At 43.6% G+C, this 17240-nt stretch overlaps 1 protein-coding gene across 1 annotated transcript in view; it reads right to left on the bottom strand.

The window, feature by feature from the left end:
* Positions 1-9456, bottom strand: part of MCU (mitochondrial calcium uniporter) — a 247266-nt gene extending 237810 nt beyond the window's left edge. Inside the window, exon 1 of the mRNA XM_080275456.1 lies at positions 9397-9456. Within this exon, the coding sequence (XP_080131582.1) occupies positions 9397-9456 (60 nt within the window). The remainder of the gene's footprint in view (positions 1-9396) is intronic.
* Between the last annotated feature and the right edge of the window lie 7784 nt (positions 9457-17240).

The following is a 17240-nucleotide window of genomic DNA, read 5'->3' as shown; positions in this document are numbered from 1 at the left end:
GAGAGATGAGGCGAAGAAAAGAAGAAAAGGTGAGGGAAATAAGGGAATGGAAACAAGGAGAGAAAAGAGGTAGGCGGGGTAAGGAGGTTGAAAAGGGAAGAGGTAAAAGAAAAAGAGAGAGAAAAAAAAGGCAAGGGGAAGAAGAGGGAGGTAGGGGAGGCTACAATGGGGCTAAGGGATAGGGAGGAGGTTAGGGGAGGAGGCAGGAAGGAGGAAAAAGAGAGGGGTAACAAGGAGAATGGAGGGGTGGGAGGGGGGGGAATTTAGGTGAGGATGCGCGGCGTCTGTTATTCTTTAATAATATCGGCGACCTGGCAAAACATTTTCTCCTTTGCATAACCAAACACTTCTATTTACCTCCAAAAATCTTCACCCTTTTGGTACGATAATGTAATTCCGATTTTTTTTTTTCTAATGCATGTATTCCTCAGACGTAGGCGCTGGAGTGAGACGCCTTCATGTAGTGGCACTGATATTGCCGTACTGCTCCACTGCCTGGTTGTACAAATGTCCCTCAATTCCTTCCCTATCCTCCGAAAGAAGGATGGTGGACGACAGAAGGAGGGCACACTTCAACCCGCAGTCCACCGGGTACACGTTCAGATATTGCGACTACTACTACCACTACTACTACTGCTACTAGGCTACTACTACTACTGCTACTACTATTATTACAACACACACACACACACACACACACACACACACACACACACACACACACACACACACTCAGTAAAACATTAATCGTTCTCTCTTTGTGAGCGCGAATGTACACAGACGTTAAAGGAGAGAAGTTCCGAACATTCCAACGCCGCTACACTTCTCATACACCACCAAACGCAAATTTCTGCACGCCATTCTCTGCAAGCATATTTTTTACATGCAAATTTTTTCTCCACCTTCTAGAGCGCCAATAAACCGCTTTGTCGCGACACTTTTTTTTTTTGGGGGGGGGGAGAGGAGGGAGAGGGGATAATATCATAAATTTATTCATCTGAGAGAGAGAGAGAGAGAGAGAGAGAGAGAGAGAGGACCTCTTATACACAGGGTGGTTCCAATAGAACTCTCCCCTTCCACTCCGCCTGGCGATTTCTCGTGTGTTGCGGGGACGGCTTAGTAAGCGTCATCAAGGCCTATCCTACATCACTTATTCATTCTCCTTATGCCACACCTACGACCACGCCAGCAGACTGACCCATCCATCTTAACTCTTTCGCCTCTATCAATTTAACCTTTATTTTATTTATTTATTTATTTACTCATTTTTTGCTGTCTCCTGACGAATTTTGAGTATCACGCTTTTGGGTAGAGATTTTGAAAGGAGGGGGAGGTTGATACAGCTGTCATTGTATTTTTCTCTTACCATGGAGCTTTCTTGTGACAATTAATTCGTGTGGAGATGGCAGGAACAACTTACAAAAAGATGTCATCGTGGTGATAGGGTTAAGTACTCCGTCAGCTACACCTGATGATCACTGCGACTACTTCTACTATAATTATCATCATTATCGTTATTATTTTTATCATTATTATCATTACCATTATTATAAACTGAGTAAATCCAGCAAACAGCTACGATCTCATAAATCGCACGGAAAATGTCAGTTAGAATGAAAAAATAAAAATAAAAATAAAAAAACGAAATCACCACCACGATCTTTTTACCAAATTTAAGGATGGGGGTGGATACAAAAAAAAAAAGCATAAAAAGTACAAAATAAAGAGCAAAAAATATAATCACAAAACTAAATTACGTCTCTCCTCCATCCCTGTCACACGAGAGGGATGGACGAAACTATTTGACACAAGTTACCCCCAAACGTCTGATTATTTCTGACCCACTGAGAAATGACTAACAGATGAATGGAAAGGAAACTGTATATAAAAAGGAAGGAACGATGGTTAAAGGCACAAACGCGAAAATTAATGTACGAAATAGAAAGAAAACACAAGATAAAAAAGGAAAAATACAGAGAAAAAAGGAACGAACGATTGTGAAGACGTACGAAAAAAAAAAAAATCTATGAAACAGACAAAATAATGAAGATAAATAAGAATGATAAACAAAATTTTAAAAAGAATGGAATAAAAAGGAAAACAAAATGAAAAATGAAATTCACAAAGGAAGAGCGACCAATAAAAAAAAAAGAATACAAGGAAATGAACTGGAAATGATGGAAAATGGAAGACACAGCCATATCAGAATGACAATACACAAAGGGAAAAGAGAAAAAAGGAAAGAAAGAAAGAATGCAATAGATAAATGCAACAGAAAGAAAGGAAAGGAATTAAAATGATCAAATCAAAAGACGATTACATTAAAACTAAACCCCCCAAAAATCTCATTTTTGCATCTTCTTACAATTCATCTTTATTATCCTCTCTCTCTCTCTCTCTCTCTCTTTCTCTCTCTGCCAGCCGCCTCATTCATCACATTCATTATTCACCCTTTCATTAATTTCTTCATTTACATTCTCTTTAGTCTTCTCGGTAGCTGGCAAACCCGATTTACATCCAATTTACCCCCACCCCCACCCCTGCATCGCTGTTCACACTATTATACATCTTGATTTACGTCTTTATTTACAGTTTATTTACACTCGCGCCCCCTCGACTCACTCAGCTGAATAAAATCGTCTGGAATTGAGCACTAGAGCCGCTCCGATCATGAAGGGGTTAACGGCGACTACTTACACAACTACTAACACTACTGACACTACTAACGCTACTAACACTACTACTACCACGACTACTAACACTACCAACGCTCTCTCAGCTGAATAAAATCGTCTGGGATTAGCTGGAGAAGAACGGCAGAGTTGTCCCCATCATAACAGAGCTAATTCTCCTGCAGCACCCCACCATTTACAGGCCATTTACTCTTTTACATCCCTATTACAGTCTATTTACGGTCTTTTACTTCCCTATTTACAGACTATTTAAGCTCTTTTACTTCCCTATTTACAGGCTATTTACGCTCTTTTACTTCCCTATTTACAAGCTATTTACGCTCTTTTACTTCACTATTTACAGGCTATTTACGCACTTTTACTTCCCTATTTACAGGCTAATTACGCTCTTTTACTTCCCTATTTACGGGCTATTTACGCTCTTTTTACTTTCCTATTTACAGGCTAATTACGCTCTTTTACTTCCCTATTTACGGGCTATTTACGCTCTTTTACTTCCCTATTTACAGGCTAATTACGCTCTTTTACTTCTCTATTTACATGCTATTTACGCTTTTACTTCCCTATTTACAGGCTATTTACGCTCTTTTACTTTCCTATTTACATGCTATTTACGCTCTTTTACTTTCTTATTTACAGGCTATTTACGCTCTTTTACTTCCCTATTTACAGGCTATTTACGCTCTTTTATTTCCCTATTTACAGGCAATTTACAGTTTTACTTCCCTATTTACAGGCTATTTACGATCTTTTACTTCCCTATTTACAGGCCATTTACGGTTTTACTTCCCTATTTACGGGCTATTTACGCTCTTTTACTTCCCTATTTACAGGTTTTATTTACTCTCCCGCATCTATCCATTTACAGTCCACTAATTTTCCTAAAGCTTTCGTTTACTACTCATTTACGCCTCACTTCCCGATTTACAGCATCCTTATTTTCCTACGGCTATTTACCTCCTCATTTACAGCTTATTTACTCACCTGCTCCTCTTCATTTACGGCGATACTTATTCTATTTTCATTTACGATCTCATTTACAATATCATTCTTCTCACCTCTCCATTTACAACTTATTAATACTACTATTACTATTCTCTCACAATCTTCTCATCCTCCTCATTTATTTACCTTCTCATTTACACCCTCTCAACCCCTTCAGTTCGATGACGTATTTTGCGCTTGATTTTTTTATAAGGACGATTTTACTCAGCTTAGGGAAATATCTTGCAAGAGAGAGAGAGAGAGAGAGAGAGAGAGAGAGAGAGAGAGAGAGAGATGAAGGCTACATCCAACCCTTCAATTCGAAACGTCTCTCCAAGGATGAAGAAAATCGTCTGAAGGCGCCAAGTACACATAAATAAAACACGTACTCGGTCTGAACGGATCAAGTCCCCCATTATTATCAGAGAAAATAATAACGTACGGTCCGGTCCTTTTCCACGACCCATTATTCATCATTATGTTGTCTTATGTATTATATTTTTGCCATAACCAGACGATTTTATTCAGCATACAACGGATTTTTACGCAGTGAAGAGCATAAGGTGAAGAAAACCGTCTGGCGAAAGAAATAATTAAAAAAATCGGTGCTCAGTGCGAGAGAAATAATAAAAAAAATCGGTGCTCAGTGCGAAAGAAAAAAAATCGGTGCTCAGTGCGAAAGAAAAAAAAAATCGGTGCTCAGTGCGAAAGAAATAATAAAAAAAATCGGTGCTCAGTGCGAAAAAAAAAAAAAAAAAAAATCGGTGCTCAGTGCGAAAGAAAAAAAAAAAAAACGGTGCTCAGTGCGAAAGAAATAATAAGAAATAGGTGCTCAGTGCGAAAGAAATAATAAAGAAACAGGTGCTCAGTGCGAAAGAAATAATAATAATAATAATTAAAAAAAAAAAAAATCGGTGCTTGTCTACCTCACTAAGCGCTACCCAAGCCTAACGACCAGGTAAAAAAAATATATACTGTTAATTAACGTCCCGTCATTTGATGCAGGTGTCAGCAAAATGAGCGAAATCATTAAAACAAAATACCAGAGTTGCAAATCTAGTTATGACCTTGACCTTTTGACCTCAGCTAACTGTGTCCTAAACCCCCTTGTCATTTTATCCCAGGGTGGTCATGGGTTTGCATAAGCTGAATGAAATCGTCTGGAATAAATCACTACACCCCGCTCATTTTTTTTTTTAATTCGTTCTATCTCCAGACGTTTTAAAAAGCTTAGGAGAATTTTCGAACTGGAAGAGTTGGGTACACCGTTCACTGGCCAGTTAATTACAGGAGGACTCCCTCAAACTGAATTAAATCGTTTGAGGACAGCAAGAATACAGTGGAAAGTACGCCGCTGGATTGAAGAAGGTTAACCAGTCCTCCCATTCAGCCTGTCACAATGTCCTTCCTTCCAGCCAGCCTTCTAGCATTCCAGGATATTTCCATTTAAGTCTCGTACTCGTCCAATATATGTCCTGCTTTCCACAATAAACCTTAAAGTTGTCCCCTCGCTATACCGCTTATAACAGCCTTCCTTCCAGCAAGCTTTCAACATTCCAGGACATTTTCTATTTAGCCTCACACACGTCCAATATTTGTAATGCGTGATCCTTTGTCCTTCCACTGTACCACTTACATTGTTTCTCCAGCTAACATTCCAGCATTCCAAGATATTTTCATAATGTGTCATGCTTTCCTCAATGAGTCTCTGTCTTTCCATTTTGCCACTCACAATGTCCCTCCAGCCAACCTTCCCCTATTCAAGGAAACTCCAATTCAGCCTCTTGCTCCTCCAAATTGTGTCCTACATTTCTTAAGTCTATAAGTCGTCCTTCCAATGTGCAACTCACAAAATCTTTCCAGCCAAATGTGCCCTGCATCCCTCGAGTCCTACAAACTGTCCTTCCATCCCAGCCCTCAAAACGTCCTTCCTTCCAGCATGTTAAAACTTTTCCAAGATGTGTCCTGCATTTCCCAAGTGTCCTACAAATTGTCCTTCCACCCCAACCCTCCAAATGTCCTTCCTTCCAGCCTTCCTGCACCTTCCAGTAACACGACCTGGCTGGAACAATACTCGCTCTTTTCCAGCTTGGGGTGAGAGAGGGTCGGAAAGAAATAGCAGGGTTGAAAATGGTGTCAACTCCACAGCTTTACTATTTTTATGAGCCCGAGAGAGAGACCAGAATGTGGAGGAGGTAAGTGGAGGGAAGGGTGGAGGGGTGCAGGGGGAGGGAGAGGAGACATGGAAGGGGGGAGGAGATGGAAAGGAAGAGTAAGGTGGAGAAGAGGAAGGAAGGGAAAAAGGGGGAGGGCTGGGAAAGGAAGGAGAGCAATCAAGGAGGAAGGGAGGAAAGGTAAAGAAGACTGAATGGAGAGATTAAGAGAACTGGAGGAAAAGAATGGAGAAGGAGAGAAAAGTGGAAGAACAATGGTGTCAGGTCCACATCTTTACTATCATTATCTCAAGGCTAAGACCAGAATGTGGAGGAGGTAAGTGGAGGGAAAGGTGGAGGTAAGGGAGGGGTGCAGTACGAGAGGTGGAGCGAAAAGAGAGATGGAGGAGGAGGGAAGAGGGTTGGCAGGAGGGCTAGAGAGAAAGGGAGAAACGAAGGAAAGGACGTGGAGGGACATGGGGAAAGAGGGAGGGTTGGAAAGGCAGAGGGAGAGAAGTGGAGGGGGAGAGAATGAGAGGAAAGGTGGAGAAGGAAGTAGAGAGATGGAGAGATAAATAAGAAACGGATAAGGGGAAAGGATGTACACAGAAAATGGAAAAAAAATGGTGATGAAGAAGGTGTAAAGATGGAGGGGTTGGAGGAGAGAGGTAGGGTGGAGGGAGAGAGAAGAGGGAATGGAGGAGTGGAAAAGAGGTGGATGGAGAGGTGGGTGGAAGAGATGGTAATGTAGATGGGGAGGAAAGGTAGGGTAGAGGAGAGGGAAGTTGGGTGGGGGGATCGGAGAGGAATGAGGGTAACAAAGAACGAAGGAGAGAGAAGAGGTGGAGAAGAGAGAGAGGGAGATGGAGGAAAAGTAGGAGGGAAAGGAGAGAAAAATGGAAAGAGAAATGGCGTCAACTCCACAGCCATATTATGTTCATGGGCCCGGGTAAGACCAGAATGTGGAGGAGGAAGGTGGAAGGGTGGAGGGAGAGGTGGAGGGATGGAGGGAAAAGTGGAAGGGGAGAGGTGGAATTAAAGGTAAAGTGGAGGAGCAGGGAAAGGGAAGCGGTAGTGAGGATGAGGAGAAAGGTGGTGGGGTGGAGGGAAAGGTGGAAGGGGAGAGGTGGAATAAGAGTGGAGGAGTGGGGAAAGGGAGGGAGTAGAGAGGAAGAGAAGGAAGGTGGAGGGACGTGGGGAGGCGAGTGGGATCGGAAGAAAAGCGGGAGGAAGAAGAGGTGGCGGGAAAAAGTGGGTGTAGAGGAGGAGAATTAAGGGGTTGGAGGGCTGGAGAGGAAGTGAGAGAAGGAAGAGTGGTGGAGGGAAAAAAGAGAGAGAGACGGTGGAGAGAGAGGAGGAGTAGTGGAGGGAAAAGAGAGAAGGAGGAAGGGGGAGAAGGATTAGTGGAGGGAATAAGAGAGAGGGAGGGAGGAAGTGAGAGAAGGAAGAGTAGTGGGAGGAAAATGAGAGAAAGGAAGGGAGAGAAGGAACAATAGTAGAGGGAAAAAGAGAAAGAGAGGGAGGAAGGTCAGTGAGAGGAAGTGTAGTAGAGGGAAAAAAAAAAGAGAGGGAGGAAGGGCGAGAAGACAGTGTAGCGGAGGAAAAAGGGGAGAGAGGGAGGATGAGAAAAGCAGAAGGATGGAGAGAGGGAGGATGGGAAAGACAGAAGCATGGAGAGAGGGAAGATGGGAAAGGCAGAAGCATGGAGAGAGGGAGGATGGGAAAGGCAGAAGCATGGAGAGAGGGAGGATGGGAAAGGCAGAAGCATGGAGAGAGGGAGGATGGGAAAGGCAGAAGGAGCGAGGACGGAGAGAGCGACAATGGGAAAGGCAGAAGGAGAGAGGATAGAGAGAGGGAGGATGGGAAAGGCAGAACGATGGAGAGGGGGAGAGAGGTGGATGAAAGGGAAATGTACAAGGGATGAAAAGGGAAAGCAAAGGACAGCATAGGTATAAGTCCTTTAGAGCCTGTTTGTTAAAAGATAGAGTATAACTAACATATTCTAACCATTCTAAGCCGAAGACAAGGATACTTATCTCTAACTCAAAGGAAGACAAAAAAAGAGGGGAGAGGAGCGTACGAGGAAGAGAGAAAAGGAGGGGGGAGAAGAGGGTCGATGGAAGAGAAAAGAGGGGAAGAGGAGAGGACAGTGGAAGAGAAGTGGGTGGGATAAGGGGAGAAGAGAAGGAGAAGAGGGTAGAAGGAGAGAAGGGGAAGAGGAGAGGAGAGGAGAGGGAAGGAGAAGAGAAGAGAGGAGAAAGCCAAGGAAGTTAGGAATGGAGGAAGATGGACCAGGAAGATGGAATCAGAGAGGAGAGGGAGGTATGGAGGGAAAAGAAGGGTGGAGAAAAAGGGAAGACGAGAAAGAGGGAGGAAGGGAGAGAGAGCAGGATAGTGGGTCAGCCGCGGAATGATCTCGCGAACTTACGATCAGCAGTACCTTGAGAGAGAGAGAGAGAGAGAGAGAGAGAGAGAGAGAGAGAGAGAGAGAGAGAGAGAGAGAGAGAGAGAGAGACTCACAAACATCCTAATAATCATGTGAGAAAAACACACATATATAAAACCATACTTAAGTCAATACAGAAAAGAAACCATCATCATCATCATCACCACCAACTTTTTTTTTTTATATATAGGGCTGGGGTGAGGTAGCAGCGAGAAAACACGGAAAAGAAAAAGCATGACTGAAATAAAAATCTCACATAAAACAGAAGGAAAAATACATACATACATTCAGCGTGGAAACGTGTAAAAGTGACACTGGGTAAGCAAAAAGAGAAATGATGAAGATGGAGGAGGAAGAGGGGAGAATATAAAGCCTGGGAGGGGCGAGAGAGAGAAAGAGGACGCGGGGAAGAAGAGGAAGAGTATCAATCGTGGGTCAAGCGCGGTGAGAACAAGCGCGGATTTCGTGAAGATGATGCGGCGCTAGAGATTAACTCCTTCAACCAGAGGACATAATATCTCACTAATTCTAGCCATCTAAGGACGATTTTACTCAGCTTAGGGAATTAATGAAGGCTGTGTATAACCTCTCAATTTAGAAGAGTCTTTCCTTGGCTAATTAAAATCGTCTTTATGTAGAAAGTATTAAAAAAAAGAGTCTCTCAATTGAAGAGGACGGAGAGAGAGAGAGAGAGAGAGAGAGAGAGAGAGAGAGAGAGAGAGAGAGAGAGAGAGAGAGAATGGGGAAACTAGAGAAGCAATCTGAGGATCAAAGAAGTGAGAGAGAGGGAATAATTGGGGAAAGGGAGAGAATGAAAGTAAAAGAGTGAGAGAGTAATAACAAAGGACGATTGTGAGTAAAGAGCGATCCTAAGGTTACAAGAGAGAGAGAGAGAGAGAGAGAGAGAGAGAGAGAGAGAGAGAGAGAGAGAGAGAGAAACACCTCGACACTGACAGAGACAGATAAACAGAAAATACAGTAACAGACAGAACAAAGAATAATTAATTGACAGAAAAGAGAATTAAAGAGAACTAGAGAGCAGAGAGAGGGAGCGTGAGTGAGAGTGAGAGAGAGAGCAAGTCTCTCCCGTTTAAAGGTCAGAGTTGAAGCGGGTCTGTACCTCTGCCACACCCTGTACCACACACTGCACCACACCTTGTACCACACCCTGTACCCTCATTGTACCACACTATACCACACCCTGTACCCTCACTGTACCACTCTATACCACATCTTGTACCACACCCTGTACCCTCATTGTACCACATTATATCACACCCTGTACCCTCATTGTACCACACTATACCACACCCTGTACCCTCATTGTACCACACTATACCACACCCTGTACCCTCATTGTACCACTCTATACCACACCTTGTACCCTCATTGTACCACTCTATACCACACCCTGTACCCTCATTGTACCACTCTATACCACACCCTGTACCTTCATTGTACCACACTATACCACACCCTGTACCCTCACTGTAACACAACCTGTACCACATCCTACTAGACCAACCTCTGTACCCTCACTGTACCTTACGATAACACACTGTACCCTTATGTACCACACAATGCATCATACTGTGACCTTCACTGTACCCCACACTGTATCAACTTCTGTACCCTCACTGTAACACACTCTGCACCCTCACTGAACCACACCCTGTACCTTCACTGTTCCACACCCTACTACACACTGTACCCTCACTTAATACACACTACCACATTACCACACTACCAAACACTACCACACACTGTACTTCACACGGTACCACATCCTGTACCCTCACTATACCACACTCTGTGTCACAAACTGCACCACACCCTGCACCACACTCTGTACCCTCACTACACCACACCCTGTGGCACAAACTGCACCACACCTTGCACCATACTCTTTACCATCACAACACCACAACCTATACCATCACTATAACACACACTGCCAAACACACAATATCACACCCTGCACGCTCCCTGTACTAGACACCGTACCATCCCTTGACCCACACACTGTATCACACACACACACTACCACTAGGAAAGTCAGTGGGCAGGGAAGAAAATGAATACGAAAGTTTTAACAAGATGGATGAAAGAAAGAGGAAGGAGAGAGATAGGCGAAGAAAGAGTGAGAAAAAGAGGGAAAAGAAGAAAGAAGAGGAGGAGATACGAAAGAAGAAAAGGGGAAGAAATAATGAATAAAAGGACAAATATAAAAGAGGAAGAAAGAAGCAAGAAAGAGGAGGAGAAGACGAGGACGCGAGACGAGAAAATGCAGAAACACAGAACAATACCGTGCACTGGAAAAGCAAGAGAAGGAGGAAGGCTGGAAACCACGAAGTGAAATATTACACAAGAATAAAAATAAAATAAACCAAAAAGACAGACAAATGAATGTATAAAGGGTGGTCTGAAAATAGCTCTCCACCAGAAACTCAATAGGTGGTAACTTCAGTGCCGCGCGAACAGCTCAGTCTGTTGGTGTGGGCGTGGAAGTGGCAGTGGGAGTAGGAAATGAAAAACTGGTGAAAGATAAACACAGATAAAGATGTCTGAGCAGTCCCCGCAAGACACGAGAGTCACCCGGCGCAGTGGAAGGGGGGCGTTATATATGGCCAAACCTGAAGACGTATTGTAGCGATCGGATAGCACAAGCCTGGCATGGGAAAGCAGCTTTATCACACAGGATCAAGCCGTAATTTCGACATCCTATGCAATGGCGGGTCAAGGAACACCGCTTTCCGTCATTGGGGAAGTAACCCGCCGCCACCCATGCAATGCTTCAGGCAAGGGTATAGGTGTGGAAGGCTTTTGGGTGTAAGGTGAGAAGTGTACCTGATACTGCCTTATCTGAGAGGCTGTGTTTGTGAAGGAAAGTATATATAAATCTCAGACACTAACTCGACTGGGTGGAAATATGAGAAAACACATGGAAGGACATACTACTTTTCCCCCTTACATATCCGTCCGAAGTGGGACTGAACACTGGTAGACTCAAACGCTACCGATCCGAAAGCAGATTCCATAAAGAGATTAAAGACAATACATAAAGGCAATCCAGAAAGTACCCAAACACATAAAAACTCTGATATAAGAAAAATAAGAGGCTGCAAAGTTTCCTCGGGTAAAACTTATTTCTAAAAGTCTTTCTGAGAGACGGCACACACACACACACACACACACACACACACACACACACACACACACACACCACTCAGGGACACACACCTCTAATCCCATCTGAAGCTCGGGTCCACTCAGCCGTGTGTGTGTGTGTGTGTGTGTGTGTGTGTGTGTGTGTGTGTGTGTGTGTGTGTGTGTGTGTGTACGACTTCATGATGGATAGATGGATGGTGTGTGTGTGTGTGTGTGTGTGTGTGTGTGTGTGTGTGTGTGTGTGTGTGTGTGTGTGTGTGTGTGTGTTTATCTCTGGGTATGTGTGTCTGTGTGTACGACTTCATGATGGATGGATGGATGGATGGATGGATGGATGGTGTGTGTGTGTGTGTGTGTGTGTGTGTGTGTGTGTGTGTGTGTGTGTGTGTGTGTGTGTGTGTACGACTTCATGATGGATGGATGGATGGATGGATGTGTGTGTGTGTGTGTGTGTGTGTGTGTGTGTGTGTGTGTGTGTGTGTGTGTGTGTGTGTGTGTGTGTGTGTGTGTCAATAATTTAACGCAGCGGGCGGTTCAATTAACGTCAATTTACAGAAGTACGTACAGAGAGAGAGAGAGAGAGAGAGAGAGAGAGAGAGAGAATATTTATCCCAAGTGGCGCCAAGAGATGTATACTGACGTACAGGCGGCGAGGGGGGCATTTCGTGTACGTGAAAGGCCTGTGTACGGCCATGGCTTGTGTACATAAAAAGTGTGTATGCATAAGGTTCGTATACATAAAATGTCTATGTATGTATTACTTCTATGTACGTAATATATTCTAAGCTGAATGACCATGTACGTGAAAGGTTCGTGTAAGTACAAGGCTCATGTAAGTATAAAGTTGACGTATGTACAAGACGTGTACATAAATGCCCCGAGAAGTAAAAGACAGTCAAGATTTGCGTACACAAAAGCCCCGTGTACGTAACCAAGTGTACGTCAAAGATGCGTGTAGATGAAAAGATCACATGTAAGGATAAACAGGAGTGTACGTATGGCAGACAGAAGGATACAGCATGCATGTGCGCTTTCACCTACGTACACGAGAAGCTCATGTGCGATCAGTTCGTGTTGATCTCTCGGTGTACACATTAATTCCCTCTGTGTACCTATATTCCATATACGTCTGATATTCAAGTGCGTCCAGTGCTTGAATAGAGCAGACCTCTCCTTGTATACACACTACTCTGTGTGTGTGTGTGTGTGTGTGTGTGTGTGTGTGTGTGTGTGTGTGTGTGTGTGTGTTTCTAGTCTACATGGTATGCTATGCCGCTCAAAGTGTACGTCTATTCCACTGCAGACACAGAAGCCATGTGCGTGTATTTCGTGTGCGCTTAGATGACGTGTGCGTGTGACAGCTCTCGACTGCAACTATTGCACAGGCCAGTGGAGTGATAGATGGCGACACACACACACACACACACACACACACACACACACACACACACACACACACACACACGCCATCTGGTACACTATGGTGACAGTTAATAAATGTACACCACGAAACAATTACACACCCACGCACTCTCTCTCTCTCTCTCTCTCTCTGTCACGTACATGCGGTAAAAAATCCTAACTATCTCCCATAAAACAATTGTAGCGATAACAGGTAGACTATAATAGCAGGGTTTTGCTGATAGGAGTCTTAATTTTTCCCTCCACCCCCTTTAGCCTCAACAAATATCATCCTTTGCAACTCCTAAACAAGAGATTATATATATTTTTCTCTCGTCTTGCCTTAATCTCCATCACTGTCTATAACTAAAATATCTCTCAAGGTAGGTAAAAGATATAACGCTAACAGGCTTTACAAAATAGTGGACAACGATCCTGATTTCTCCATATTATCCTCCTCCTCCTCCTCCTCCTCTTCCTCCTTCTCCTTCTTTTTCTTATTTTTTCGTAGGCCCTTCTGACTCTAAAGTGACTAAAACGATCATCTCCCCCCTTCCTTTTTATTTATTTATTTTTTATTTCACTGAGGGTTTCATCCTTCAATGGGCCGTGAACACAAGAAATATTGTCCGAAAAGGGTGGGGAATAGGTGAACTTTTACAGTGTCGATCCGATTTAAACAAAACTGGGTAGACGGGTGAAGGGTCAGCAAAGGGTGACGTGTTTCAATTTTGAGAACAATCGCTCAAAATTTAAGATGACTGGACAGCGTCAAGTTTTTGGCACTTGAACTCAAAAGGTTGCTGTTCTATTTACTTAAACCTGATGGAACGATTTCCTGTGTGGCATAGATTACATTGTTCATCTTCGAGGACAAACAGGACAAAGGTCAAGATCACAGGGGAAGGGCAATTTAGACACCTTTGATTCAGTCTGAACCAAATTTTGTGGAGGGGTTCATGGTCACGCAAGGATGAAGTATAAGTTTGAGATCAATATGTTTTAATACTAGTACTGGTATGACACTCCTTTAACTTGGCCTATAACTGCCATCTCACCATCCTGAATGCTGAACTGTAACAAGATATTAACACCAGAATGATACTAGTCATGAAGAACTTATATGTAAGGATGTTGAGTTGTGGCACTTTAATTTTCTGCCAATAAGCCAGGTAAAACAAGGTGCAAATATACGAAAATCCTGGTCCAATTAAGGTGAAATGTACTGTACCTGAACTAACTACCTGGTGAGATGACATGACTGAAAAACCTCTAACTGCTTCTTAGCGATTGAAACCCGCTATGTGAAGGCCTCACTGGGGCTATAAGGGATTCGATATTCTCTCTCTCTTTTTTTTTTTTTTTACTACTGTTCATGCATGTGTATTTCATAATAATAATAATAATAATAATAATAATTTCAATAATAATAATAATTTTAATAATAATAATAATTTTACTACTACCACTACTACTACTAAGAAGAAGAAGAAGAAGAAAAAGAAGAAATAAGATTACCTGTGTAATATTTATACCATTCGTTCTTCATTCCAAGTCATTCTATATGAACCCCAATGGACCGGGACTGAGCTGAGTGGACAGACGTCTGCTGAACAAGAAGTGGCCTGCAGGTATCTGAATAAACATGAATAACAAACCTGAATTCAGCAGATGGGGAGTGAATAGAGCTGAACTGACCAAACTGATCAGATATGCAGTTTACCTTACTCTCTCCTTCGTCCATCTGCTCTCACTGCATCAACTCACCTGCGAAAGAAAAAGTTACATTACTAAACAAGGAACGGCTGTAACACGATAATTTACTACGCTAAATAATACGATCGCAGCCTACATCAACTTAGTATTACCCAGAAGGCCACTCAGTATATAGGGTACAGTACGTCATGTATCCACAGCCTGTCTCTAGTGGTCTAAATAAATCGAGGTAAAGATAAAAAGAAGCTGACGGTGAGAGGAAGAGGTCTGATTAATAAGGGAATTATACCCTGTTTTTTTTATTGAGGCGAAGATGCATTTGACAGGTTGATGATGACTGGCTGAATGCAACGTGTCCAAAAAATATTTACTAGCCCAAATTTCCCCCTCGGATATTTATTGTCAGTTAATAATGCTAGATTATGAAGCAGTGTTGCATTCAGCCAATAATCACCAACCTGCCAAGTGAATCTTCGCCTCGATAAAAAAAAAAAAAAAATGAGTATAGGAGCCCGATGAGAGTGAGCCATCCGCGCCCTGCGATCAGTCTGAACCTTACCCTTCCCTGTGACCTTGACCTTCCATCAAATGTTTTCAAATTCGCATCACGTCATCCTTTCCTGGCTCGGGTTTTTAACGTCTTTATTTTATTTTTTTTTTACAGGACCCTTTTGGGAGGGGGTGAGGTTGAGGTGAGGAATGGAAGAAGTGCTTCTGATTTGAGAAAAGTAAGTCGAAGGTCAAGGTCAAAGGGCGAGGTGAACCTAAATACGTCTGGTTCAGTTTGGTCCAAACTGGACCAAACGTGTTTAAGTTCACCTCGTCCTATGACCTTTACCTGTGGCCGACTGTTCTCAAAATTAAATAATTTCATCCTTTTTAGACACGCAACCTTTCCACCAAGTCTTATCAAATCTGTCCGAGTTGACCTAGCCTTTTACTAATGACTACGACCTATTTTGGTCAAAGTTTGATTACTAGTTCCTCCTCATTTATTATTCCAAATTTAATGTAATTCCATTTCTTAGGTTTTACATAATATTGCTAACAGCCAGCCAGCCAGACAAAGGGATAGAGTGAAACAGAGACATACAGGCAAACAAACCAAACCAAACACATAACCCCCTCACGCTACGGGCACTGGTACAACAATGGATCAGGGTAGGAAGGGTTAGTGGGGGAAGGGGAGGGGGGGAGGGAGAGAGGGAAGGAGAGTGTGAAGGGGAGTGGGAAGGAGAGGGAGAAGGACGGAAGGGGTAGGCGGAGGGAAGGCTTGAATAAAAGAAAAAAAAAAAAGATCCTCGAGCTGAAGGGGTTGAGAAGCTGTCTAATAAAATATTGAATAACAGATCGGAGTGACGAGGGTGATGGGAGGGACGGCAAGGAGGGAGGGGGGCGTATGTGGGAGGGGGTGGGAGGGAAGAGAGGAGTGTGTGGGAGAGAGTGGGAGGGAAGAGAGGAATGGTGGTAGAATGGGGTGGGAAGGAAGCTGTGTGTGTGTGTGTGTGTGTGTGTGTGTGTGTGTGTGTGTAAGGGGGGTAAGATGGAAGAGGGGAGGGGACGGGAGGGGGGAATGTGCGGGAGGAGGTGGGAAGGATGCGATCTGGTTAATAAATGAATAACGGATCGAAAGGAAGAGGGGGTGGGGAAGGGAAGGGAGGAGAGGGAGGGGGAAGGGGGTTGGGGGAAGGGGAAGTGGATGCCTGAATTAAGAAAAACAACCTCGGGATGAAGAGGCTAGAATGCGACCTTGATAATACTCGTAAATGAATGAGAGATCGGGGGAAAGGTAAGGGGGAGGGGGAAGAGGGTGGGTTGGCGGAGAAGGGAGGGGGTGGGTGGCACGAAGGAAGGGGATGAGGGTCGAGAGGGGAGGAGGTGAGGAATAAGTGGGGAGGGGAAGAGGGGATGAGGGGTAGGAGGGGGTGAGGGTAGGTGGGGGGCGAAAGTCAAGAACGGAGGAGGGGAGGGGCATCTAGGAAAGAGGTGAAGGACAAGAGAGGAGGGGAAAAGGGGGTGTGGGGTAGGAGGGGAGGGGTGGGGGTCATGAGGAACGGGGAGGGGGTCTTTTTTGGCAGGGCGGGAGGATCAAAGGGTGGACTAAAGCATACTTATTCCGAATTAATCTGTTAAAGGGGACGGGATATTCAGGCGGCGGCTAAGGGAATAAGTCAGGCAGTGTGTGTGTGTGTGTGTGTGTGTGTGTGTGTGTGTGTGTGTGTGTGTGTGTGTGTGTGTGTGTGAGAGAGAGAGAGAGAGAGAGATAGAGAGAGTCAAAGGGGTCTCTCTTAAACTAAATTAAATCACCGAATGACAGAAAAAAATTAAAACCCAACGGAAAGCAGAGATTAAAAAAAAAAAAAAAAAAAATCCCCTAACCCTCTAAACCCGGGCCATGTTCTTTAAAATTTATTCATGCTGGTACCAGACGATTTTTTCTGCTTTATGAAGGGTTTCTCGTACTCAAGGGATTTATTAGGATTTATCTAACCCCTCTAGTTCGAGAAGCGCGTCCTAGGCTGAATAAAATCGTTAGAGGAGGATAAGAATAAAGGATAAAAAAAATCCCCAAAGTCAGTGGGTTAATATACCAAAAGTCTCCTTAAGGCAACAGAGATCCTTTAAATCAAATCAAGAGGTCCTTCAAATCAAGCAAGAGACCCTTTAAATCAAACCAAG

This window comes from Coenobita brevimanus, chromosome 61 (genome assembly GCF_032717465.1).
Source record: "Coenobita brevimanus isolate Jiangsu-jjx chromosome 61, ASM3271746v2, whole genome shotgun sequence".
Lineage (NCBI taxonomy): Eukaryota > Metazoa > Arthropoda > Malacostraca > Decapoda > Coenobitidae > Coenobita > Coenobita brevimanus.
Note: the sequence above shows the minus strand (reverse complement) of the source record. Positions and strands in the feature narration are given on the sequence as shown.